The sequence below is a fragment of the Euleptes europaea genome, chromosome 6, assembly GCF_029931775.1.
Source record: "Euleptes europaea isolate rEulEur1 chromosome 6, rEulEur1.hap1, whole genome shotgun sequence".
Lineage (NCBI taxonomy): Eukaryota > Metazoa > Chordata > Lepidosauria > Squamata > Sphaerodactylidae > Euleptes > Euleptes europaea.
Genome location: NC_079317.1, coordinates 37789628 through 37816238, shown reverse-complemented (window position 1 = coordinate 37816238; position 26611 = coordinate 37789628). Strand labels below are relative to the sequence as shown.

Sequence of the window (26611 nt, the reverse complement as noted above, 5' to 3'; positions counted from 1 at the left end):
GCCTTTTGGAAGAGTTTTCCGGGCATTATTGTGTGAGATAGATAGCATCTGTATATAATATGGTGATGTCTGTTGGATTTTGTTAGATTGGGTGGATTTGACAGAGGATTTTGTCAAGTGTTTTTATCTGAGGATCTTAGCTGCTTTGAGCTTTATGAGTCAGTGTGATAGAAATGTTTTAAAATAAAAATAAGTAAATACAGGCTTGCAGTATACACTCAATACCATTTTAGACATGACAATCATGAGTACTGGCAGCCTACCAACCACGCGTAAGAGGCGTGCGCGTTACCCAGATCCTCCTGATATGCTTGGTTGCCATGCTGCATGAAAAAAAAAACCTGCACACATATTTATCAGGTGTGTACAGCCTGAGCATAGGTGAATGTGAACCCTGAAAAATCCATTTGTCAGTTCACACATACTATAATTGTACACGTGTGTTAAATATCTGCATTGTCCCTGTTCATACAACATGACAACTGCACCTATTAGTAGGATCATGGATCGCTCACACTCCTGTTAGTAGGTTTCTGGTATGCATGAATGTAACATCTGAAAAGGACTTCATCTGAAAAGTAACTTCTGAAAAGGACTGCTAATCTTTTTAATCTGCAGATGTTGCCTATATTGATGTACAGCCACTTCAGATGTTACGGTTTTAGCAGGTACACAGAGTGGCTTTTTACTGTATACCCAATAAAATGTAATATAAGAGAGTCCCAAAATATGCAAGGAAAATTAGTACTGTGCATGCAAAGTAGGAGCTGAAACTACTCTGGTTTTTTGTGAACATTTTTTGACAGGGGCAAAAAAAACCCTTCTCATTCTTCCAGTAGTTTTTTTGAGGCATGTGAAAACGTTGACCTGTTTTATTTATAATGACCTCTCCTCTCAGGTAACTCCACTTGCCTCCAGTGGTTAGGTGATAACCTAACCAAATCTGATTGGCTACAATCATTATAAGTGACCTAGGAAGCATTTCCCTCACTCCCAATTATCTCTGTGTCCTGACTGATGTAATTACAAAGCCAATTATGGTTGGATGCACAGCAGTATGACCATGACCCTGGCACCACCAATACGACTAATCCAGGAAAGGGAAAGACAGCAGCAGTCAAGGAAACACAATGGCACCTTTCCTTTCCTTTTATCCCTTAGAAGTTCCTTGATCAATTGATCTTGAGCAGCATATATCTAGTGTTGGAGGGATATAAGGACTGAAATCTAATACCCAGCAAAAAAGAGGCATTTTTCTCCTCTTAGTGAAGATCATGATCTTAGATTTATGATGGTTTATTTTAAGACCTTCCCTAGAGCAGTACTCAGAAAAAGTTTGCAAAGATCTTTTCAAACCAATTCTTGTGCGGGACAGGAGAACTGCATCGTCAGCATAGAGTAGAATCGGGGTGGAATGGCTTGCAAGCTTTGGGGGGTGGCAAAACTCTGAGAAATTGGTTGCCATATCATTCAGGTATAGATTAAACAAGAGAGGAGCAAGGAGGCAACCTTGTCTAACTCCCTTGGCCAGTTCAAAAAGCTCGGTTAGTTCTCCTTGGTTGCCACAGCGAACCTGAGCTGTGAGGTCAGTATGAAATTGCTGGATAAGCCATAGTAACCTCCTATCCATAGTAGAATGTGATAGTTTCAACCATAGCCTCTCCCTCGGGATGGTATCAAAAGCTCCCTTAAGATCCATAAAACCCGCATAAAGGGTGCCATTTCGGGGGGAGGAATATTTCTCGGCTAGATGGGAGAGCACTAAACAGTGGTCCATGACAGACCAACCCCTTCTGAAGCCAATCTGTTCCCAGCCAAGGATGTCATTACTCTCAACCCAGTCCAACAGCCTCTTTAATAAGTAGAAGGAATAAACACAATGGCACCAAGCAGCATCAGCTAAGGAAACAATGGCCCTGAACAACAGTTGTTGCCAATGACTGTATGGTGAGAGACAGTAGAGCTGTAGATTAGATTAAAATGTCCAAGAAGGTTTCTAACTGAAAGATTAAGTCATAGAAACTTGTCAGCGGACTTTTAAAAGAAGACCATAGATAAACATTAGTCAGGCATTCTTTAGGTCTAGTGATTTCTATCTCTTAATGCTGGGGTTTGAACTGGATAATCCTTGAGATTCTTTCCCACACTGCAGTTCCAGGTTAACTCTACTGTTTAGCTCTTCTACAGTAATGTATCCAATAAAATGTCTCCCTATACACTCTTCCATACGACAGTCAAACTTAAAATTCCTTTAGCTACTTCATTAATGCTAGATCACCTGCAAAATTCCTGATCATTTACAACATGAAATAGCCAGTGTGATGTCATGGTTAAGAGCAGTGGTTTGGAGCAGTGGACTCTAATCTGGAGAACAGGGTTTGATTCCCCACTCCTCCACATGAGCAGCGGAGGCTAATCTTGTGAACTGGATTTGTTTCCCCACTCCTACACACAAAGCCAGCTGGGTGACCTTGGGCTAGTCACAGCTCTGTTAGAGCTCTCTCAGTCCCACCTACCTCTCAGGGTGCTTGTTGTGCTGGGGGGAGGTGATTGTAAGCCAGTTTGAGTCTCCCTTAAGTAGTAGAGAAAGTCAGCATATAAAAACCAACTCCTCTTCTTCTTCTTCTAAATAATAAACAAATGCTATAAGTATATTCCTCCGTATACAAAAACACAGCACCAATTGAAGGAGATATTCCTAGACAACACAATAGACACTTCTTCACTCCCAATTCAGCATAAGGATGGAAGCAGTAGATAAGGACCTTCCAGGAAATGGGAGGTCTATGAATCCTGGGTTCCCAACATTAGGATCTTGAGTATCTTGATCAACTCAGAAAAGGCAGCCTAATAGGGGAGACATACACAAAGTCCTTTTCTGTAATGTCCTAGTAGGCTATTTCAGGACACACATCAAGATTTTGGCTTGTAGGCTTATATCAATGCATCATTTGAAAACTGAACACACTGCAGAGCGGAGGAGGTTGGAGAAGATAAAATAAGAGTACAACATAGGATCTCTAGATGATTCCAGTGGCATAATATTGGGTGGCATCAGCTGAATCCTGGCGTCTGTAATTACTTGCTAGACTTCAGTAAGAAGCCAAAACTAATAAATACATGGCTTACTCTGACACTTATAGTGCCTAACTGCACAAGTCAGATACTGTCTGCAAAAGGAATGGTTTCCAAAAACAAACTAACTAATGCAATGAAGAAAACCCATATGCCCTTCCTCATCCTCTTGGGAGGGGTGGGGTTACTGAAAAAGATTGCTGATAGTGTTTGCACCTGCTTGCAAAGAGGAATGATAAGTATAAACTGCTGAGAAGAAAGGGGTTGCCACAGTGAGGAGGCTGTGTGTACAATGTGGTTTTATAGAAATGGAATACTGCCAGTGCACCCAGTGGTGTGATGTGGTGTAGAAATGGACAACATTGTTAAGAACATAAGAACATAAGTAAGGCCCTGCTAGATCAGACCAAGGCCCATCAAGTCCAGCAGTCTGTTCACACAGTGGCCAACCAGGTGCCTCTAGGAAGCCACTAACAAAACGACTGCAGCAGCACCATCCTGCCTGTGTTCCTCCGCACCCAAAATAATAGGCATGCTCCTCTGATTCTAGATAGAATAGGTATGCAGCATGACTAATATCCATTCTAACTAACAGCCATGAATACCCCTCTCCTCCGTGAATATGTCCACTCCCCTCTTAAAGCCCTCCAAGCTGGCAGCCATCACCACATCCTGGGGCAGGGAGTTCCACAATTTAACTATGCATTGTGTGAAAAAATACTTCCTTTTATCTGTTTTGAATCTCTCATCCTCCAGCTTTAGCTGATGACCCCGTGTTCCAGTATTATGGGAGAGGGAGAAAAACGTCTCCCTGTCCACTCTCTGCAAACCATGCATAATTTTATAGACCTCTATCATGTCTCCCCTCAGCCGCCTTCTTTCCAAGCTAAACAGCCCTAAGCGTCTTAACCACTCCCCATAGGACAGTTGCTCTAGTCCCCTAATCATTTTGGTTGCTCTTTTCTGCACCTTCTCAAGCTCTGTAATATCCTTTTTTAGGTGTGGTGACCAGAACTGTACACAGTATTCCAAGTGTGGTCTCACCATAGATTTGTACAAGGGCAGTATGATATCAGCAGTTTTATTCTGTATTCCTCGTCTAATTATAGCCAGCATGGAATTTTCCTTTTTTATAGCAGCCGCACACTGGGTTGACATCTTCATTGAGCTATCCACTACCACCCCAAGATCCCTTTCTTGGTCTGTCACTGCCAGCACAGATCCCATCAGTGTATATGTGAAGTTGGGATTTTTTGTCCCAATATGCATCACTTTACACTTGCTCACATTGAATCTCATTTGCCATTTTAACGCCCATTCTTCCAGTATGCAGAGATCCTTCTGGAGCTCTTCACAGTCCGATTTTGTTTTAACCACCCTAAATAATTTGGTGTCATCTGCAAACTTGGCTACTTCACTGTTTAACCCCAACCCCAATTGTTGAAGAAGAATTAGAAGTAGAATTAGAAGAAGAAGAGTTGGTTTTTATATGCCGACTTTCTCTACCACTTAAGGAAGAATCAAACTGGCTGACAATCACCTCCCCTTCCCTTCCCCACAACAGACAGTGGTAAGAGAGCTGTGACTAGCCTGAGTCCACCCAGCTGGCTTCATGTATAGGAGTGGGGAAACCAACCCGGTTCACCAGATTAGCATCCGCCGCTCATGTGGAGGAGTGGGGAATCAAACTCGGTGTCCAGATCAGAGTCCACTGCTCCAAACCACTGCTCTGAACCACTGCACCTCACTGGTGAGCCAGGGCATGGGTAAATAATCCTAGATGGAATTAAACATGTTCCTTCCACTTAATGTCATAAGTAGCTCTGCCGACCGAATGCATTTCTGAATACAGAAACATTACAAGAAGCACATGACTAGATAGAAATATCCTAAAAAGAAGTATGGATGGGCTAATATGCAGCCACGTTATAAAGTGTAACCATGGCCAAAGAGTTCTCTTGAAAACAATCTCAGCCGCATTCACTTTGCTTCTTTATTTTAAACAGGCAAACCTGAATTCCTAGAATTTACCAGTAAAAAACTCTCTGTCGTAGGCTGGGCCATTTATGTCTGGAATCTGATGCTGCTTTAAAATCTCTTCAGGAATCTGAGGAATATTATTGCCCAAGATTTTTTAAAAGGACTTTATAAGTAAAACCGACAGAATCTAAGAATGTTAGCAAAACCAAACCATTTTCTGTAATTATACTGTACTGCTGGTAAAACAACCTCCTTAAATATTGAGGAAAGACTGCTGGAACCAAAGAAGGTGAGTTGTTTGAGAGGCCAATAATTAACATCTTTGACAATTTTCAGTGTACTGTGAAGTGCAATTGAAATGGCAGACTGGAAGGAAATGTTTGTTAGAGACACACCTACTCACTGAGAGATTAGCAGCTAGACTCCTTAGAGAGGTATCACACCTGATATCCTTTTAGAACAAAGGTCAGGAGACATGGGCCCTGATTCTTCTCACCCTTACCCCCCTTCTGGCCTGGCATTATTTCACAAGAATTGCTCCTAGTTTATGAATCACCATAAGTGGATTTTATATGAAAGAACAAAAGAGTGATGTAAGAATGTATAGCTAATCTCCTCTATAATGTGTCCATTGGAAGTAAAACACTGGTAAAGCAGGAAAATAACAAACATTCCAGCCTGGAATTTAGGCACTTATTACCTGTGGTTAATATGAAGTAAGGCCTACTTCTCAGGGTTGCTTACAATGAGATGGAAGTCATATGCTTTTTGTATGTATTCTTCTGTTCCTTGCATGTGCAAGTTTCTGCTATAGGTGTAAGTTTGCCAACCTCCAGGTACTAACTGGAGATCTCCTGCTATTAAAACTGATCTCCACCCAATAGAGATCAGTTCACCTGGAGAAAATGGCTGCCATGGCAATTGGACTTTATGGCATTGAAGTTCCTCCCCTCCCCAAACCCCACCCTCCTCAGGCTCCGCCCCAAAAACCTCCCGCCAGTGGCGAGAGGGACCTGGCAACCCTATGTGGGATCATGTCAGCATAAGGAAGGAGCTTTAGTCACGTACCACCTATGCCAGGGGTCCCCAGCATGGTGCCCACAGGCACCATAGTGCCTACTGACACCTTTCTTGGCACTTGCCAGGAGATTTTAGAAAGCGGGTGGGATTTTGTCCAGCAGGGATTCTGATTGGCTGTGCAGATTTTTTTTAAAAAAGTATTGTTTGGCAGCTGCTGCCACCGCAGCAAAAGAGTCTTCACTGTGCTATTGAATTTAAACTGTTTAAGCAAAAAAAAATTTTTTTAAACAATATGTTCATTTTAAAAGGCATCCTTCTGCCTGAAATGTTGAAGAGTTACTATTAGGGTTATGCCTAACATCACTCTCTGACATTTTTTCTGGTTGACTCTACCTCCTGTGGCAGCCATTTTGTGGTTAGCTCCACCTTCTGCAGCAGCCATTTTGGGACTGTGCCCACGACCCTGTGTAAGTGCCAGCAGGCTGAAAAATGTTGAGGACTCTTGACCTATGCTGTTACCTGAAATGGAAGCAGTCTGGGGAAAGAGTTATTTGGCTGTTGGCTGTATCAGATGTCAGCTGACAGCTCACATTATTAAATATTCATCCATATGCCAAAATCCCTGTACGTTGTAAAACTAGGTGCCAGGGAGAAAGCTAGACCATGTGGAGAACTTTATAGAGGCACAAGTTGATGCCCCATCTAAGTCTAAAAGGGCTGCTTTCCTTACCGCTTTGGCCTGCCAATTGTCAGCTTTTTCTTGTTTTTGTCAATAGGTGTGATTGTTTGCAAATAAGCATTTTATACTTGCCATGATTTCCCATGCTGGTGCCGATGTGGTTGTTTTATAAATGAATGCACTAGTGTTACTTGAAGGAAGAAAAAGCAGATTTCCTTTCTGACCAAGAGGGAATGAATGAAGAAGGGATGGCAGCAGAAGACAGCAAGCTTTAGACAAATTCTCTTTTGACAAAAATAAATTATTACAAATTCTTCTTAAAATAGCAGTATTACTTTGTACATTTATGTGTGTGTGTGTGGCATGTAGTGTTTTAGAATATTCAGAGGCTTTACTATTACCAGTTCTAATAAACCTATTGTCCACACACTATTTTTATTAACGAGGTAAACGGAAGTCATCTTACCATTTCCAACTTTCACTTCACCAACTGATATACCCATTGGATAGGAGTGGTTTGCTTCAGGCAATCATCTCAGATTAATCCTATGGCTGCGACTCCTTGTCCAGCTGGTTGAATTGTTCTTCAGATGCTTCTCTGTTTCTGAGCATGCTGATAAGAATGTCACTGCTCTGCTGCGTCCTACTGAAAAACCATCTAGTCTGGCATCCTGCTTCCCATAGTGGCTGTCCAGGGGTCGTGGCCTCACTCCCTCACTCACCTGCTCCAGAGGAGGTGCTGGTGTGGGATGGCCCCGCCCAGGCACCATTGAGGCAGACAGTGCAACCAGAGGCTGTGAGGAAGGGCCAGGCCATTCCCAAGAGTTTCTGGGAGAGGCACTTGGCAAGAGAAAGGGGGGAACAGGGTAAAAGGGGACCCCCCCTCCTAATTCTCAGACTTGGCCAGAGGAAGGGATGCTGGGGGGTGCTGAGGCACTGGTCTCCATCTTTGCACTGGGAGAGTCTGGCAATGATTAATCAGACTTCCCTAAGAAACCCACAAAATGCTTGAAGGCAGCACACTATTGCCCTCTAGCATTGGGTAATAAGCATGGAGCTTCCATTTAACTATCATGACCAATAGTAATTGGTAACTCCTATCCTCTAATTCCCTTCTGTGGCCACAGGACCAGATCCACATTTTTGAAGGGGGGCAGAAGTACAAATTGATGCCCCCCATATATTATATACATATTTTTTCCTTTACATAATCTGCTGCTGCTGCCCCCCTCTGCATGCTGCCCATGGCAGGTGCCCCCTTTGCCCCCCTAGATCCAGCCCTGAGCGGCCATAACAGTGTTTTGTGATCTCTTACCATAAGAAGTATACCCTCCAGCATCGGCCACGGCAGTCTCCGCATCCTTACTGCCACCTGCTGATACAGCTGGCACAGAAATTCACTAATGAGTAGTACGTGTTCTCTTTTGGTTGCATAGCATAAGACGTGGCAGACCATTTCTGTACCAATGGATCTGGCAGCACTTCAGAGGCTCCCATGAATATCTCTACTCTTTCTCAACATGTTGCCACATCAGACTTAGTAGAGCTCTCACGAGCTTTTGAACTGGATGAGTGAAAAGCTACCAAGTAACTTAACCTGGCAATTGAGGAAATACTGTTCATGCTGCTGTACTGACTTTGGGCATCCTGGGCTGGTCAGAGAATCTGGGAAGAACAAGAGAGGGTTTGTACCAGACCGAGAACAGGTATCATCAAGAACCTCTCTGGAGCCAATGGAATCATGCTTTATTGAAAGGATTCCTTCTTTATTACTGTTAAAGCAGCAGAGTTGTAAATTAATAATACTTCAGATATTTAAATAGAAGTATTCATAGAGGAATGCACATTTTCTGTCTGGAAAATGGAGGAAAATAAAATTTAACCAACTGTCTATTTATAGGAAAAATTGCTGGCTATGCAACAAGAAAGAGAGGCTGCTGTTCATCAATACCAAAAGCTAGAGGAAGAGCTCCAAACCCTTCGTGTTTATTACAGGTAAAATCAGTTGTATTTCTGAAAATGTATTATCCAGTAGAGGAACTATTTCTGAATTGCATTTATGTCTCCTGTAGATAACAACTGCACACAAAAAAGACAGAGGTAATATCTGTAGATACGAGTGTCTCAGACACAATTTTTGCCCTTTATAGCATATGCATCAAAACTTCTTCCATCTATATAACAAAAAAGAAAACCAAACCTGTATAATTATTACTACTGTTATTTCTGAGCCATAGATGTAGTGACTCATCCAGGAGTAACCTTGGCTGACATGGACTAGAGTCAAATTTAAGGCCAACGCTTAATCTGTGGACCTTACTGTGTGTGTGTGCTGTCAAGTCACAGTTGACGTATGGCAACCCCGTAGGGTTTTCAAGGCAAGAGACATTCGGGGGCAGTTTGCCATTGCCTGCCTCCGCATGGTCTGAGAGAGTTTTGAGAGAACTGTGACTGGCCCAAGGTCACCCAGCAGGCTTCATGTGAAGGCCTGGGAAATGAATCCGGTTCTCCAGATTAGAGTCCACCACTCTTAACCACTGCACCACAGGTAGGGTTGCCAGGTCCCTCTTCACCACTGCTGGGAGGTTTTTGGGGCGGAGCTTGAAGAGGGTGGGGTTTGGAGAGGGGAGGGACTTCAATGCCATAGAGTCCAATTGCCAGAGCAGCCATTTTCTCCAGGTGAATTGATCTCTATCAGCTGGAGATCAGTTGTAATAGCAGGAGATCAGTTGTAATAGCAGGAGATCTCCAGCTTGTACCTGGAGGTTGGCAACCATAACCACGGCCCTGACTGGCTCTGTCAAAATTGGCTTTTCAACTAGCAAATGCTTGGGTGTTGATGAATGGGGTATGTGTAAGTAAAGGTCTTATATATTGCAAGGGTCTCGAGGGACGATGTTCCTCTGTGGGATTCCTGTCACCTTCTGAGGCCATGTGGATGGCCGCTGAAAAAAAATGCCATCTCTGTTGTGGCACTTCAGCTGGGAAACACTCCCTGCCCTCAGCTATTTGTTCAACAGGGGCTTTGCTAAGATTTCAGTACTAAGTTGAGACATATTTGTTTACTCAGGCCTTTTCTTAGTTTTGTTAATTCTGCTGTTATTTCAGATGGCTATTACTGCAAATTATTTCATTATTATTTTTCTTCCCATCTTATTCTGTTTTTAAGATAATTTCTTCTTCAAAGGCCGATTCACATATCATGGTCTATACAGTTTGTGTCTGAGTTCCCCTCTCTCTCTTTCAGTTAGATGTAAGTTATGAGTTCCCCTCGGTTCCTGCATGCACAGTGCTCAATTTAGATTAGGAATACAGCCTGCAGGAAGAAGTGTCTTCAGCCTTCATTTTTACATTTCATTTCAGGCTGTTTTCTTAGCCTGAAATGGTCCTGGGACCACTACTTGCCCTATTAAGGAACCCACATGTATCCTGGAGGTTGTGTCAGAAGAGACCCAAGTGCAAAACACACCATGCTGTGACAGATCTGAAGTGCATGTCCAGGGGGTTGTTTTTGTTATTAAAAAAGGTAAAGGTCCCCTGTGCAAGCACCGGGTCATTCTTGACCCATGGGGTGATGTCACATCCCGATGTTTACTAGGCAGACTTTGTTTACAGGGTGGTTTGCCAGTGCCTTCCCCAGTCATCTTCCCTTTACCCCAGCAAGCTGGGTACTCGTTTTACCGACCTCAGAAGGATGGAAGGCTGAGTCAACCTTGAGCCGGCTACCTGCAACTGATTCCTGTCAGGATCGAACTCAGATCGTGAGCAGAGCTTGGACTGCAGTACTGCAGCTTACCACTCTGCACTACGGGGCTCAGAATGTTTTGTTGTTAGTCCCTTTAAAATACAAAGAAATGATGATGAAGAAAGGATTTGGCCCTGCTGTGATACAAAGGGCCAGGGGCTGAAAAATACATGCACATACACTTTGCAACTGTCACAGCCTTCAAGCGCAAAGGTATTTCCATGAGAATGACCACAGAGGAGTTCCCTGAGCATGCTTTTACCCAGTGACCATTTAAGTAAGTAAGTAAATATTTATTGCAGCCCTAGACCAGAATGCTGTTATATACACAGAATTAAAAGTATAACATAGGTTATAAATATAAATATCATATCATCAATCAGACTCCATATGATTGATAATCATTTGTCACCACTAAAATATAAAATAAAATATTTTTTTAAAAAAAATCAAAATGGGTAAAGGAAGATATATAATAATAACTGCTTATGATCCTTCCTGTACCAGTGTAGCCCATGATTTCCTGATATTTAAGACCAGCCAGCCAAATTTTGCCATCTTAAAAGTCAACTCCTGATTCCTATCTGATAACATAGTATAAAGGTAAAACATTCTGTTCTTCCCTGGCAAGGCCTCAGTGACCATTTCATATAAATTTGATTTTTCCTCTTAAGAAGAGGCTCCTAAAATAATAAACACCTATTTAATAAGACAGGGAAAGGTGAGGGTGGGGAAGAAATAAAAAGTCCCGTGAGCCAAGAAAATGTTGGCTGAGAATGAAGACAGGTGAGTTCTTTCTTTGTGCTATGACTCAGGAGAAGCTGCCATTTGTCCTCATTCAATACCTGGAAATCATTCTTGAAACCAAACTTTGCATAACAGTCAGAAGTTACAGTCTTGCCAGTTTAACTATTCTAATTTTCTAACCGCTGTGCTCCCTAGGTGATGATTAATGCAAATCATAAAAACCTGGATAATGTGCAAAGGTTGTACAAGTATTAGAATAATCCGTTCTGTTGTGTAATGAAAACACAAAAGGTACCATTAAATTGAACAGGCGTCAAGAGGATATTACTAACAGTGCCATCCTAAGCAGAGGGACACCCTTTTAAGCCCATTGACTTGAGCTCTGCTTAGGATGGTGCTGTAAACAGCAGTATGCAGTAGCATAATGTAGTGAGTTGTTTTTTTTACAAATCCAAATGCTGCATTGTTCATATTAACTTGGATCCTATGACACTGGCCCCCTTGCCATTTTCTTTAGTCATTGCAGAAACTTTTCTCCACTATGGCACTTGCTTCCTCTGCCACTAGCACTTCTGTGTGCATAAGGGGAGGGGCCGTGGCTCAGTGATAGAGCATCTGTTTGGCATGTAGAAGGCCCTAGGTTCAATCCCTGGCATCTCCAGTTAAAGGGACTAGGCAAGTAGGTGATGTGAAAGACCTCAACCTGAGACAGGGTTGCCAGGTCCCTCTTCGCCACCGGTGGGAGATTTTGGGGGTGGAGCCTGAGGAGGGCGGGGTTTGGGGAGGGGAGGGACTTCAATGCCATAGAGTTCAATTGCCAAAGCGGCCATATTTCTCCAGGCAATCTGATCTCTATCGGATGGAGATCAGTTGTAATAGCAGGAGATCTCCTGCTACTACCTGGCAGTTGGCAACCCTAGCCTGAGACCCTGGAGAGCCGCTGCTGGTCTGAGTAGACAATGCTGACTTAGATGGACCAAGGGTCTGATTCAGTATAAGGCAGCTTCATGTGTTCATGTGTTCAAAAACGTTGATCTTGCATACACAGAAGTACTAGCAGCAGTTGAAGCAGGTGCCAAAGCAGATGAAAGGCTCTGCAGTGGCCAGAGAGAAGCACAAGGGGAACAATGTCATAAAATCCAGGCCACTGTTCTTAATTAATTAATAATGTAGAATTGTCTAATGTTGATCTCTTGATACAATGCACTTTGGATCCAGTTGTATTTGAACTTCTTGTGTTTTCATTATATGATGTTTGGGCTCGCCTGGTTTCCCCTGCCCTTGCTGATTTTTCTGTGTTATGTGACCCTTTCATCTTCTATGGCAGTAACTGAGAGTTTGGATTTAAAATGATCCTATTTCCAAAACTTTCCATATCAAGGAAGACTATTGGTATTCAGCTTAGTGATGTTCAAATTCCTTTCCATTTTCTATGCTGTTTGGGATAAGGAGTTTGGCTGTGCCAAGGACTATAATAATAGCTCCCGAATGCAAATATCCTGGAACCGAGCAGTATGCCGGATGGGGATCCTAGAATGTCCGATGGAAATTATGTTAAGGAAATAAAGCACAGCCCAAAAGAGGCTTCATTATTCATGGACTGTTGCCAGCTTTATGGCCTTAGGCTTGATAAACAACTTAGCTTTTCCGACTGACAGCTGTCTCCTCTGTTTTATTCTTTTGCAGTAAAGATATAGTAAAGCGAAAACTCACGAGGACAGATCTGGTATCCTGTGTGCTCACTTGTGGAAGTGCTGCTTTGCCATTTCATTCTGATAACAGCCCACTAGCTTTCATGGGTGTGTGGCTTTTATTGGCCCATGAGTGTATGCCTCGAGTTCAAATTCATACAGAAAAATATTAAAAACGTAAAATATTCCCCTCACACAACACAGATTGCTATCCATTCGGTTTCTCTCCTAGACCTAAAGGGAGCACTTCCAATTTTTTTAGCCCTAGCATGGATTCATGTCTTGGCCACTAAAAGAGTGTGACGGTGCTATGGAAATGGCTCTCCTGAAGGATGTGAGAAGAGATGAAAGTTATAAATGTGAACAGGGGTGTGGGCCAACAACTGAATAGGTGGCTCAATCCTCTACAGTTTACTGTATTTCTATTAAAATGCACAGGAAGCACTTGATCAGAGGTTTTATAAGTGGTGTAATGGAGACAGCCTGGAAAAAATACAAGACCTCATCACATAGTAGATTTGTCCAGCTGTATTTTTTCACAAAGTCAGTGCATTTATAGTATGCCAAGCCAGGACACCTGGAGCACGTTTCCTATCACCAGTAGCACTTAAGTACCATTCAGTGAGGGCAGGGCAGGAAACTTACATAGGATCAAAATAACCATGACTTCATATTATTTCTAAAATACTTAACATGTAGTAAGCACTTTAGAGGTAACAAATTTCAGGTGAAAGAACAGGTAACATAAAATATCAAGGTGAGTATTTATCATCAATTATTGCTTCATAGCCTTTTCATGAATAATTTTTCTGAAGCAGAACAGCTGAAGTCAGAAAGTAGCAATGTATATGCAGTTCAAGACATAACTTTAAATTCCATACTTCTCCATATTACGACTTTAATTGCACTAGCCCCTAATAATGTTTTAAGGTTTTCTCATCAGACACCTTGGTATTCACCAGTCATATTACAAGGATCTGCATGACTGGTTGGTAGGTACTTTTCATAACAGCGTCGGAGGAGTAAGTACCCAAAGCAGAACTTTGGAATCCTGAAAATCTTGGTTGGGCTTCTGATGGCCGAAGGATAAAACGTATTTGCGACCTTCTTAGCATTTCCTTGGGCTCTAGTGCCTGTCTCTAAACTGTTAGTGGTTCCTTTTGTTTCATAACTCACACCCACCCTTCCTTTCCACTGTCTCAATCATTACAAAATAGGGTTGCCAACCTCCAGGTACTAGCTGGAGATCTCCTGCTATTATAATTGATCTCCAGCCAATAGAGATCAGTTCACCTGGAGAAAATGGCCACTTTGGCAATTGGACTCTATGGCATTGAAGTCCCTCCCCTCCTCAAACCCCACCCTCCTTAGGCTCCGCCCCAAAAACCTCCTGCTGGTGGTGAAGAGGAACCTGACAACTCCATTACAAAAGCACCCCCCCTTCAAAATCCCAAAATATTACGATAGAGTATGACTCAATGAGGGGCAAATATTACAAAGCTAATTATCAGTGCAGAATTTTTTATTTAAAAACATTCTGAACTTCTTTATCTATGCCATAAAATTCACACACCTCTGCGCATATGCATTATCCCAGTAAGCAAAGCATTCTGAATAAGAATCTATGGAAGGGGTCTGAACCAGACTAAAATTTTCCATCGGCAGAACAGAGCTTTTTTGCCTTCCCCCTTCCCACTGTAGCCCACTGAAGTGCTGCTCCTGAGGAACGATGTGAGGGGAGTCTGCAGTGGGAAGGGGGAATCAGTGGAAATTGCCAGCTTAGTCTGGATCCAACCCAAGATTTTCAAATGTCGCACCAACAAGAAAAATCTTCTCTCTTCTTGCCCTACTCTGGCGCTTACTGCCCCTCTCCCTTTTATTTCTGCTTGCAGACTTGACATGTGCATGAGATAGCGAGAGTATGCTTTAAATAAATCATTAGAAGTCAGTATTTTGAATAAATTGTTTACTTCTCCCTTATCATCATACCTGCAGGCCTATGCCATATGATTTAGAAGTATTATAAATAAAGAAAATGTGCACAGACAAAAACTAAGCAAAGTTTCAAGCCTGCCAACGTGGCTTCCTTTCATACTGCACCGTTTATTTGGTATTATATTATTGAGAGCTGCAGGCTGCATGGATAATTTTTTTCCAAGCACTCAGCACAGAAACGTATGTAGGGCTGACATTCTCGTTTTATGCTTCAGTCTGTCTGCTCCACAAAAGAACCATCAAATGTGTTCAGGGTGGGAGGCTAGAGGCGGGGAAGGAATTATCTTTTTCTGTTTTGCCATAAAGAAGAGGTCTTTGTTTACCCACTCCGTGCTATGGGACACAATGTGGTGTGTCTCGATTTATTGTATGAAAGAATCTAACCTGATGCAACCTGATATAGCACAACTCAAACGGAGCAGGGGGAAAAGTAAAGAAATGCCAACTGTGTTCTCTGTACTTCATTATTTAAAAATCATTGCCCACTTATGATGCCCTTTAACATATCTTAGTTTTAGGCTGTACAAAAGAAGCGAACCTGAGGCTTTACAGTTGTGCATTCTGGTCATTTATTAATGTGCTTTCATTAAATCCCTAATTTAATACAAAACGATATACAAAATATACATTAAATTGCACATTTTGACATCTCATGTTTTCAAAAAGGGAAAGAGGAAAGGATGACTCTCCTTCCCCATAGACAAGAAGGTGCTTATTATTACTAGGATTTATTGTTTCTATTAATGAGGCTGATTAAAATGAAGCCAGACATCATAAGGAAACACTAGGGGCACATGCAGGGCAAGGAAGTGTTAACCCCTACCGATTGATTTTTCTTCAGCAAATGCCTCCCAGCAATTTTTAATACCTATACACAGGGGGTGGGGGATAAGCTGCAAAACCTGGTTAGTCTTGGGGGGAGGGGAATAGTCTCCAGAGTCACTCATGCAAAAGAGAATACACAGGCTTGGGAGGGGTTAAGCACACTTTCCTTTCACCAATCCTCCCTGCGTGTGTCCTGCGTCATCACCATATCCCTGTTATCTTGGCAAATGCAGGGTCAGGACCACATGGTTGCCAACATAAGATTAAATTCATCTTAATTGGGACTGCACTTGGCAAGGCCAGCCACAGGAGGGTCTTCTAGCATTTTCCTTAGCATTAGAAATACTTCGGAGGAACGTCTCCCCTTCAGAGCACGTTAGCAACGGTTTTCCCACTCAAACGGTCACATGTTCAGATTTTCTGACAAAATGGTGACCACATGTATTGAGAAGACTGGGCATTGTGTGCTTCTGTTACATGCAATTGGATATCCCCAAAAGTAATATCTGAAAAGGCTTATGAGGCCTGAAGAACTTTCTGCCCTTTAAGAAGTTGTTAGCAAGTGTTGACTTGAGCAGTAATCACTGCACCTATCCTTGAAATCTTTAACAGATGGGAAAGATGTCAGAGTGAACCATTACTAAATTATGGAGTCAATACAACAGATTATTGGCTATCCCTCTTTGCTCTTCCATACTTGGGGGAATCTATGTTTAACTGCATATTGTTGGGTGGGAACCTCAGATTTGTTCATATTGGCGTCATGCAGTAGTTCATTTACTTGAATCAGAAAAAAAAGCTTCTTTAAGTCCTTTATCCTATTCTTTGAGAGAATAATAGTAAGAAAGAGGAGCAGTGTTTAGAAGCGGGCCAGTGTGAAGTCACAATAGGATGCCCACTGTTACAAGATAGAATATAACAATAGTATCTCAAAAGCTTATCTATGTTTAACCACTAGAGGTATTAAAACTAATGATGTTGGAGATAATACAAGTAATCTGATCAGATCTTCAGTTTCCAGGGCGGAGCTCACTGACCCAGGTTTTACTGAGTGGCCTCAAGATGTTATGTTTCCCAAGGTCTTAGTGGTTTTAGCCAGATTTACACAATAATTTTTTTTAAAAAAAATGCATGTGCTTTACATGCATTTACACAGACAAGAGGGTAACTGGGATGTTGGGGTCAGAATTATCATGAAATCCTCCTGTAGGTTTTAATTTCTGTTAAAGTTCCAGGACAATTTTCCCCCTGTGTGTGATGTATGTGATGTATATGACGTCCTGTGAACCTGCAGCAAATGTGTGAAAGATCGTCAGATAAGCTATTCAATCTATATGCAGATTTTATGATAATTTTTATATAGAGTTGCCTTTTTCTCTGAGAACTCTGTAGTGTAAATAACTTGTGAAGTAGCTACAATATGTGTTGGCTAAATTGTGTGATTTCAACTCCTCTGAAAATCAAAATATATTACCAAAGTTGGAATGCTTGGGCCTGTATTTTTCATCCCCTGTCATAAGGACTGGTTATACTACTATGTATGGCTTGTTGTAATTATGTAATTTTTGCTATGTACTGTGTAATTTTTCCATCATTTATTGTGTCAAGTTAATACTTAAATTTTGCTTCAGTTCTGTTTTTAGATTTCTGGTTGGTTCTACAACCCTAATTGTATTGCATTGTTTATTGAATGTCCCATCCTGTTGATTCTATCGATTCACTCTGTGTAATCCGCCTTGAGTCCAAGTGAGAGAGGCAGACTATAAATAGCGCAAATAAACACATTAAAATAAAATAAGCCAGTTCAGTGCGCACTGCAAGTACATAGCCTCCAGTGCAGATTTTAGCACTGATCTTTCAGCATAGAAACACATAAGAAGTTCTCTTATGAAGAAGTCAGACAGCCATGTTTCAATTTTAGTGTGTTTAGAAGTGACATATCAAGATGCTTATTACAGTATGTAATGAATGGGGGAAATTTAAGAGTTTTATAAGAAGTTAACTGTCTTAAAGCCTAGACAACCATTTTCTACCTTTAAGTGCAGCTTAAGCGCAGTTTAAAGTAAGGAAGTACCCCACAGAGGAGCCAATGCGCAGGAATGGAAAAGCACAGAACTTTGGGGAAGCTCTTTACCCACATTCAGCACTGAGCTTAAAAAGACTGGCAATGCATTATGGGAATTCTAGCAAAACATATCTCGACAGGCAAACTGAGGCTGCCATTGTAACCACATGTGCTAAGGCAGCGAGACCTGTTGTACAATTTTGTATTTTCTTCCAAGCAAACGTGATGAGAATTGGACCACAAGTATTTTATTTTGCCCATAGTCTTCCTTCAGCAGCTCCCCTTGCTTGAACTTGCAAACAACTTTTCAAATGCAGAGGAGTTTTGGAGGAGGAGGCTTGGATGAAAAGAGGTGAAAGGAAACCTGCCTCCAGTCTGCATGTTCTGTTTTTTCAGGGACATGTTTTTGAGGGATTTTTTTTTTTGTCCTACAACTTTTAAAGTATGTGGATGTGTTTAAATGCCTCGAAACTCTCTAAACCTGCCATGGCCGACTGCTAGTGAATATCTAAATAAAAGAAACTACCTTAAAATAACATTAGCGTTTTGACATATGCCCGCAGAAGCTGAGCGAGTCAGAGTGATCCCATTAGCTCAATGTGATCCCATTAGCTGAATTGTTCAGTCTGCCTCCTTTCATCTAAGGAACAGTTCTCACATTCCATTTGTCAGTACTTGATGAGGCAGGCTGCTGAAATTCTTCTCCCGTAGCTAGTCGCTCGCGGTAGTATATTTTAACTTTTGTCTCCCTGGATCTTCGTATTCTTCAGCGTGAACCACGTAATCTTGTGTTGCATTTCAGATCTGAATAGCGTATTTTTTATTATTTACTCCACCGTGGCTTTGCAGTGTATGCCCCAAAGCTTTGTAAAGCATTAAGCAATGTTATTATTTGTGCAGTTCTATTAATATATATAAATATATAGAGGTGATATTTGTTGTATTTCTGCCCTTTGGAGTTTTCCCAGTTTTTTCAAATGATTTCGTTCTTTGTCTTCCAAAGACCAAACCTGTATTAAAGAGTCACTTCCCAGGAATCGAGAGGCAGTGTGAGAACAGCAGTGGCTTATTAAAAGACATTTTCCAGTTCCTCCAGAAGACTGTATCTCAATATTCATTTCTTATATTCCTTACCAAAATATGTTGACCTGTGAATGAACAAAATATGCTCCTTTCGGTGACCATGTTTGCACTGAGAACCATGAAGTGGTATCATTCGAAGAACAGAAACTGAGACCACCGAAGCTAGCACTGAAGTAGTAGAAACAAGCCATACCCTAAATTAAATGTAAAAGATGTATTTCTAGACCATACCTAATCGGTGATCATAAGCAAAAAAAAGAAAAAGTTTATCGAGTTTTTTACCATTTACCATTCATGACACTCATTTCCTGCCCACTGATGCTGAACACACCAGGGACAAAAATAGGTTGTTTATTCCCTAGAATTCTTCTTTCACTTTGAGGATGTCCATCTCTGTTTTATCCAGAGGAGACGTTTTCTTTTCCCAAATAAACTGCATTTTAACTTGTAAAAGAGCTCACAGTTATTTAATTCCGATAGGTGTACTTTAGGAAATATGATTAAAGTTGAGAAATGTTTGAGAGCTCTGCTTCAACTTTAATCCAAGACTTGCCGCTAATAAAAAAAAAAAAAGTCACGCTGCTACTTTAGCATAATGCAGAATTTATTTGAGTGGCGGATAAATAGAGGTAGGTGTTCAAATTAGGGCCAGTTCAGACACAGGCTGGGCATGTAGGTTATACACACTGTGCTTGCGCAGACATCCATCATGTGGATAAACTTTAATGTATAATTTTTAAAGTGAAGCACAGTCTGTGTCTGTAAATGCCATTGTGAGTACTCACACTCTGCATGTGCCCCTGTGCGGTGATGGATGTTATGATAAAGAGGCAGCTCCCTAGCAGTGGCAGAATTATATTTAGGAAAGTCACTACCTTAACTTTATGACATCCTCTATTCAAGATAAGCTGTTTCCCTGTGGGTAACAACATCAAGCACTCCAACCCAAGATATCTTTTGAACTGGACATTCTTCCATATAGACAGTGGTTGTGGCTCAGGGGTAGAATATCTGCTTTGTATGCAGAAGGTCCCAGGTCCAGTTTTTGGCACCTGCAGTTAAGGAATCAGGCAGTAGGTGATGTGAAGGACACCAACCTACCTGAAACTCTAGAGAACTGCTGCTAGTCAGAGTAGACAGTGCTGTCCTTGATAAACCAGTGGTCTCTGTCTTGGTATAAGGGAGCATCACATGCTTACTTTGATCCTCCTTGTTCCAAGTCTTATCCAGGATATGCAGCCTCTAGGTTTTCTCAGTTGCTATAGTCCCTGCCCTAGACTTAGGAGAGGGACAATCTCAAAATGGCTAGAGGATCAGAAATTCCCTGGATTTCATTCCTTTCAGCATTAAGCTCAGAGAGTGAAGGGCATTAGGCACTCCTTGGTCAGCTGCTTATGTTAATGGACCAACCGTCAGGTGAAAACCTACCCTTCCCTGACCCGATTGGCCCTAGCTAGCCTAATCTTATCACATCATGGAATCTAAGCAGGGTTGGCCCTGGTTAGTGTTTGCATGGGAGACCATTAAGGAAGTCCAGCATCACTACACAGAGGCAGGCCATGGCAAACCACCTCTGAACGTCTCTTGCCTTGAAAACCCCATGAGGTTGTGCTAAGTCAGCTGTGTCTTGAGGGAACTTTCTACTACCACCATCCAGAAAATCAGTTTGAGCATAAATCAGAGTGGAATCTTCTGTAAAGGGACTAGAAGAATAAGAATAAGAAGAGTTGGTTTTTATATGCCGACTTTCTCTACCACTTAAGGAAGAATCAAACCGGTTTACAATCACCTTCCCTTCCCCTCCCCACAACACACACCTTGTGAAGTAGGTGGGGCTGAGAGAGCGTGACTGGCCCAAGGTCACCCAGCTGGCTTCATGTGTAAGAGTGGGGAAATAAATCCAGTTCACCAGATTAGCCTCTGCTGCTCATGTGGAGGGAGTGGGGAATCAAACCTGGTTCTCCAGATCAGGCTCCACTGCTCCAAACCACCGCTCTTAATCACTACACCATTGCCGCTGAGATAACTTGCACCACTCAAACCATTATTCCATTTAAGAGACTTTCTCTTTCCTGTTTCATTTAAATAACAAGAATATTAGCCTCATGGTTTTTCATGGGGAACAGTACTGGAGGGAGGGAATGAGGGGAATAAATATGTAGAGCTCCTGTTATAAAGCTGCCCTTACGGAAGACAAGCTGAGGGAGGACTGCCTGTTGTGTTACTCTTGACATTAACTGTTGTTTTAATTAAATCATTTTACACAATAGACAGTGTTGAGGACTAATGAAACCAAACATAATTAACCCCGTTCAAATTATTTCATCTGTTCATTCACTGTAAAAGTAAACTTTGTGAAAGGTGACTTTTTGATGTTTTCTCCTCTAGGGGCATCGGGTGCATTTCTGAACCATGCTTTTGTCTTCCTGGCAGCCTTCGCTTTATAACAGCTTTTAGTGCAAGTTATTACAATTCTTGTTTTTTGCATAAAACAGGTCATTTGAAGTTCATCGGTAGGTGGGGCAGGCAAGGTGGATTGGGGGACAGTCCTAATAGATTCATTTCAATAATTAAATCATGCTTTTTTTTTTTCTCTCCACAAAACCTGTATGTCAGGTTTAGCCAGTTGGGAACTGTTTTCATGGCTGTTATCTTTGTCAAAAGGAATATTATGAAAATACAAGAATTACTGTGCATATTTTAACTCTTGGTTAAACAGTGGGATTGTACCATTTTTACTGCAATCGATTAAATGATAATTCAGGAGCATATTATTACTAATCCGTAATAAGGTACCCGTGGATTACCTCTATACAGGAAGCTTTTAGAAAATTCTATTGAGGAAATTACTTAGCCAAAGGAATCTATAAGGATAACATCAAATTCAAACGGAAGTAACATAGTCTTCCAGCAGTACATGAGCAATGATGTCTTGTTGCCCCGACTTTTAAAATTGTTTTTCGAAACACCCAACCCACTTTGTTTCATCAATTCTACTAAGAACCTTTTCAAGACAGGAGTCAGAACTGCTCAAACAGTGGGAAAAATGGACTGGATCCTACCACTCCACTCAATTAAGTTCAAAGCCTTCCTTCTTTTCTGCTGGAGAATGGCTCTGCATTTAGCCTGGTAGACGGAAAGGATGCCTTACCTTACCTTCTCCATTACTATGTTACTCTACCCTGAAGACAGTTTCAGGTGGGTAGCCTTGTTGGTCTGCAGTAGAGGAGCGAGGTTTGAGTCCAGGAGCACCTGAGAGACCAACAAGATTTTCAGGGTATAGGTTTTCGAGAGTCAAAACTACCTTTGTCAGATACCTGAAGAAGGGAGCTCTGACTCTCAAAAGCATATACCCTAAAAATCTTGTTGGTCTCTAAGGTGCTCCTGGACTCTACCATGTTACTCCTTGTCAAACACTGACCTCTCCCTCAGTCCTGCTTCAATGGGAGCCTCTTCACCACATTACCGCACGCTTGGAAAGAAGGTGGCTGAGGGGAGACATGATAGAGGTCTATAAAATTATGCATGGTTTGGACTGGAGAGAGTGGACAGGGAGACGTTTTTCTCCCTCTCCCATAATACTAAAATGTGGGGTTATCTGCTGAAGCTGGAGGGTGAGAGATTCAAAACAGATAAAAGGAAGTGTTTCTTCACACAACGCATAGTTAAATTGTGGAACTCTCTGCCCCAGGATGTGATAATGGCTGCCAATTTGGAAGGCTTTAAGAGAGGAGTGGGCATATTCATGGAGGAAAGGGGTATTCATGGCTATTAGTTAGAATGGATACTAGTCATGCTGCATACCTATTCTCTCCAGGATCAGAGGAGCATGCCTGTTATCTTAGGTGCTGTGGAACACAGGCAGGATGGTGATGCTGCGGTCGTCTTGTTTGGGGGCTTCCTAGAGGCACCTGGTTGGCCACTGTGTGAACAGACTGCTGGACTTGATGGGCCTTGGTCTGATCCAGCAGGGCATTTCTTATGTTCTTATGTTCTTACTACCAAAAAAACCCAACCCTCCTGGAAGAAAGGAAAGAGGATGCTTAGTGCATTTGCACTTCTTTCCCCATTTGTATTGTAACCTGGGATGTGGGAATCATAGGTCTACCTTGCACTAAGATCCAGGTGAGAACATTGTCATGGTGGGAGAGATCCATAAGACTACAGTATATACTACAGTATAGTGAAAAGGAACAACAAATCATCCATCTTGCACTGCATGTTGGTAATGTACAAAGCAGCCCAGGACCTAATTTCATGTTCTGTATCAAAGCATAATGTTAGACAGTAGCAGCAATAGGAGGGGAATTTCGATCAGAGATTGGCCAGGAGGAAGTACATAAGAACATAAGAAAGGCCATGCTGGATCAGACCAAGGTCCATGAAGTCCAGCAGTCTGTTCACACAGTGGCCAACCAGGTGCCTCTAGGAAGCCCACAAACAAGACAACTGCAGCAGCATTGTACTGCCTGTGTTACAAAGTACCTAATATAATAGACATGCTACTCTGATCCTGAAGAGAATAGGTGTGCATCATGACTAGTATCCATTTTTACTAGTAGCCATGAATACCCCTCTCCTCCATGAACATGTCCTCTTCCCTCTTAAAGCCTTCCAAGTGGGCAGCCATCACAACATCATGGGGCAGGGAGTTCCACAATTTAACTATGCGTTGTGTGAAGAAATACTTTTATCTGTTTTCAATCTCTCACCCTCCAGCTTCAGCAGATGACCCTGCATTCTAGTATTATGAAAGAAGGAGAAAAGCTTCTCCCTGTCCACTCTCTCCATACCATGCATCATTTTATAGACCTCTATCATGTCTCCCCTTAACCTCCTTTCCAAGCTAAACAGCCCTAAGCATTTTAACAGCCCCTCATAGGGCAGTTGCTCTAGCCCCCCGATCATTTTGGTTGCTCTTTTCTGAACCTTCTCAAGCTCTGCAATATCCTTTTTTAGGTGTGGTGACCAGAACTGTACACAGTATTCCAAATGTGGTCTCACCATAGATTTGTACAAGGGCAATATGATAGCAGCAGTTTTAGTCTCTATTCCTCATCTAATTATGGCCAGCATGGAATTTGCCTTTTTCACAGCAGCAGCACACTGGGTTAACTGGACTCTTCCCTTGCACACATTATTAAATATCACTGTCCCCCAGTTGCTTTCCCCCACAACTACAGGTTTCCAAATATACTTGGAGAAGATGCCATGACAAAGGAAAAGCAGTGTTGTGGGGTAATTTGAAGCAGACGGTCGGAAGGAGAGCAAGCATGGTGTAGTGGTTAGAGTGTCAAATGAGGATCAGGGAGGCTAAGGTTCAAAACTCCACTCTCCAAGGAAACTTGATGGGGGACCTTGGGCCAATTACATACTCTTAACTTAGCCTGCCTCATAGGATAAAATGGAGAAGAGGAGAATGATATAAACTTCTTTGGGTCCCCATTGGGGAGAAAGGTGGGGTATAAATGAAGTAAGTAAGTAAGTTAGTAAATATATAAATATTTCACTCTTTCTTAACAAAAAGAAGCCTGGGTTTTTGCTCTATGCATCTGCCTATAAAATGTCTGTGGGTCACAATCCTTGCAGCCGACTGGGGTTTCAAGGCCAGAGATGTTCAGAGGTGCTTTGCCATTGCCTGCCTCTGTGTAGCAACCCTAGACTTACTTGGTGGCCTCCCATCCAAATACTGACCAGGGCTGACCCTGCTTAGTTTCTGAGATCGGATGAGATCAGGCTAGCATGAGCTATCCAGGTCAGGGCACAATCCATAGAACCATGCTATTTACTCCGTAAAGCTCAAGGGGGCTTTGTAATGTAACACAGAAATTTGCCCCAAGAAAAAAAAATACCGGTATTGGATGTGTGCAAATCTCTAGCCTTACATCAAGAATATGGCAAAAGAGTGGATTTTTATAGTCGGGGACAACATTATTTCTAAACTAAATCAATATATAGTAAAGATAGTAAGGCAAAGTTAGGATAGCCAGCACAAACACTACATGCTGGGACGTTACTGTACTTACCTGAAAAGAAAACCCTGAATGTAAGGCAATCTCTCTCAAAAAAAGACGGTGTTTTTTATCTCTGTACATGTCTTTTAATTTGTATGTGAATTCAAGGTGGCCTCCTCTTTGACAGCACACAAGTCCTCCTTTCAAGTAAATTGGTAGGCTACCTGATCATTTCCTCCCCTTGATTTAGTTGTATTTTCCATTGAAAGAGTTCTCATGATGCATTAGGCACAGAAAAAATAAGGCCTAAATTACTACTGGAACTAGGTTTGCCAGATGTCAGTAATCCCCAAACCTTTACAGCAGGATATTGTCGAAGGCTTTCATGGTCGAGTTCATTGGTTCTTGTAGGTTATCCGGGCTGTGTAACCGTGGTCTTGGTATTTTCTTTCCTGACGTTTCGCCAGCAGCTGTGGCCGGCATCTTCAGAGGAGTAACACTGAAGGACAGTGTCTCTCAGTGTCAAGTGTGTAGGAAGAGTAATATATAGTCAGAAAGGGGTTGGGTTGAGCTGAATCATTGTCCTGCAAAAAGTATCAAAGGTAATGTGCTAATCATTGTCCTGTAAGTATCAGGACACTTACAGGACAATGATTAGCACATTACCTTTGATACTTTTTGCAGGACAATGATTCAGCTCAACCTTTCTGACTATATATTACTCTTCCTACACACTTGACACTGAGAGACACTGTCCTTCAGTGTTACTCCTCTGAAGATGCCTGCCACAGCTGCTGGCGAAACGTCAGGAAAGAAAATACCAAGACCATGGTTACACAGCCCGGATAACCTACAAGAACCAATTTTACAGCAGGCTTCAACCTATAGATTTTCAGTCAGGATGGGCCAAATGTGTCAATTCAAATTTAACTTGAAACTTTAATAAAACCACTGGAACATCCACAATATAAACACAACCATAACTACATCACTTTGTTTCAGGATACATTCTGTTGCTAAAGAGAACAATAGTAAGACAGACTAAGAAGCTACAATGGTGGATAGAGGTTGCTTGTTTGTTTGAAAAAGTATCTCTGTGTATTAAATAAAGGAAATTGTACCCTGTCCATCTTCCCCGTTTTCCTACCATAGACATGAGCCCCAGAGAGGATTACATTTTATGCAAGCTAATGTAATTTTATATGTACTTTGCCTCAGATAATCATTAAGAAGTATTGAGTTGCACAGATTTTGTTGATAAAGATGAAGAACTGTCAGAGGATCATGTTTATAAAAATATGTTTATGAAAAAAAGGCTTAACCAGGTTGAGTGTTTTAGTGTACACAAAAATTATTGAAAAGGAGAGCATCATAATTATGTATGAAAGTTTGAGTGGTCCAGATTAGATGCTTAATAAAGCAATGATGTTCAGTAGATCAGGGGCACACGCTTACTTGAAAGATTAAAGACAACAAAAGCAAGTACTTATTCACGCTGTATGTAATTTACCTAGAGAAGTTTTATTTTTTATCTTATTTTTATTAAACTTAGATCTCGCCCTCCCCAGCAGAAGCCAGTCTCAGGCAGCTCACGCAAATATATAATTGCACCATAAAACACAGTAAAACTATTAAAACAGTTATTAAAATCAGCCCCGTAAAATTGATTAATAAGAAACAACATGTTTTCAGATGGCGCGCTTAATTGTGACATATAGGCCACAGCAGGCCCTGCCATATTCCAACCCCCCA

The 26611-nt window shown here is 41.8% G+C and overlaps 1 protein-coding gene across 1 annotated transcript in view; it reads left to right on the top strand.

Moving 5' to 3' along the window:
- MIPOL1 (mirror-image polydactyly 1) overlaps positions 1 to 26611 on the top strand; it is a 127467-nt gene that overhangs the window by 88771 nt on the left and 12085 nt on the right. The window contains exon 8 of the mRNA XM_056851401.1: positions 8655 to 8749. Coding sequence (XP_056707379.1) covers positions 8655 to 8749 — 95 coding nt within the window. The remainder of the gene's footprint in view (positions 1 to 8654; positions 8750 to 26611) is intronic.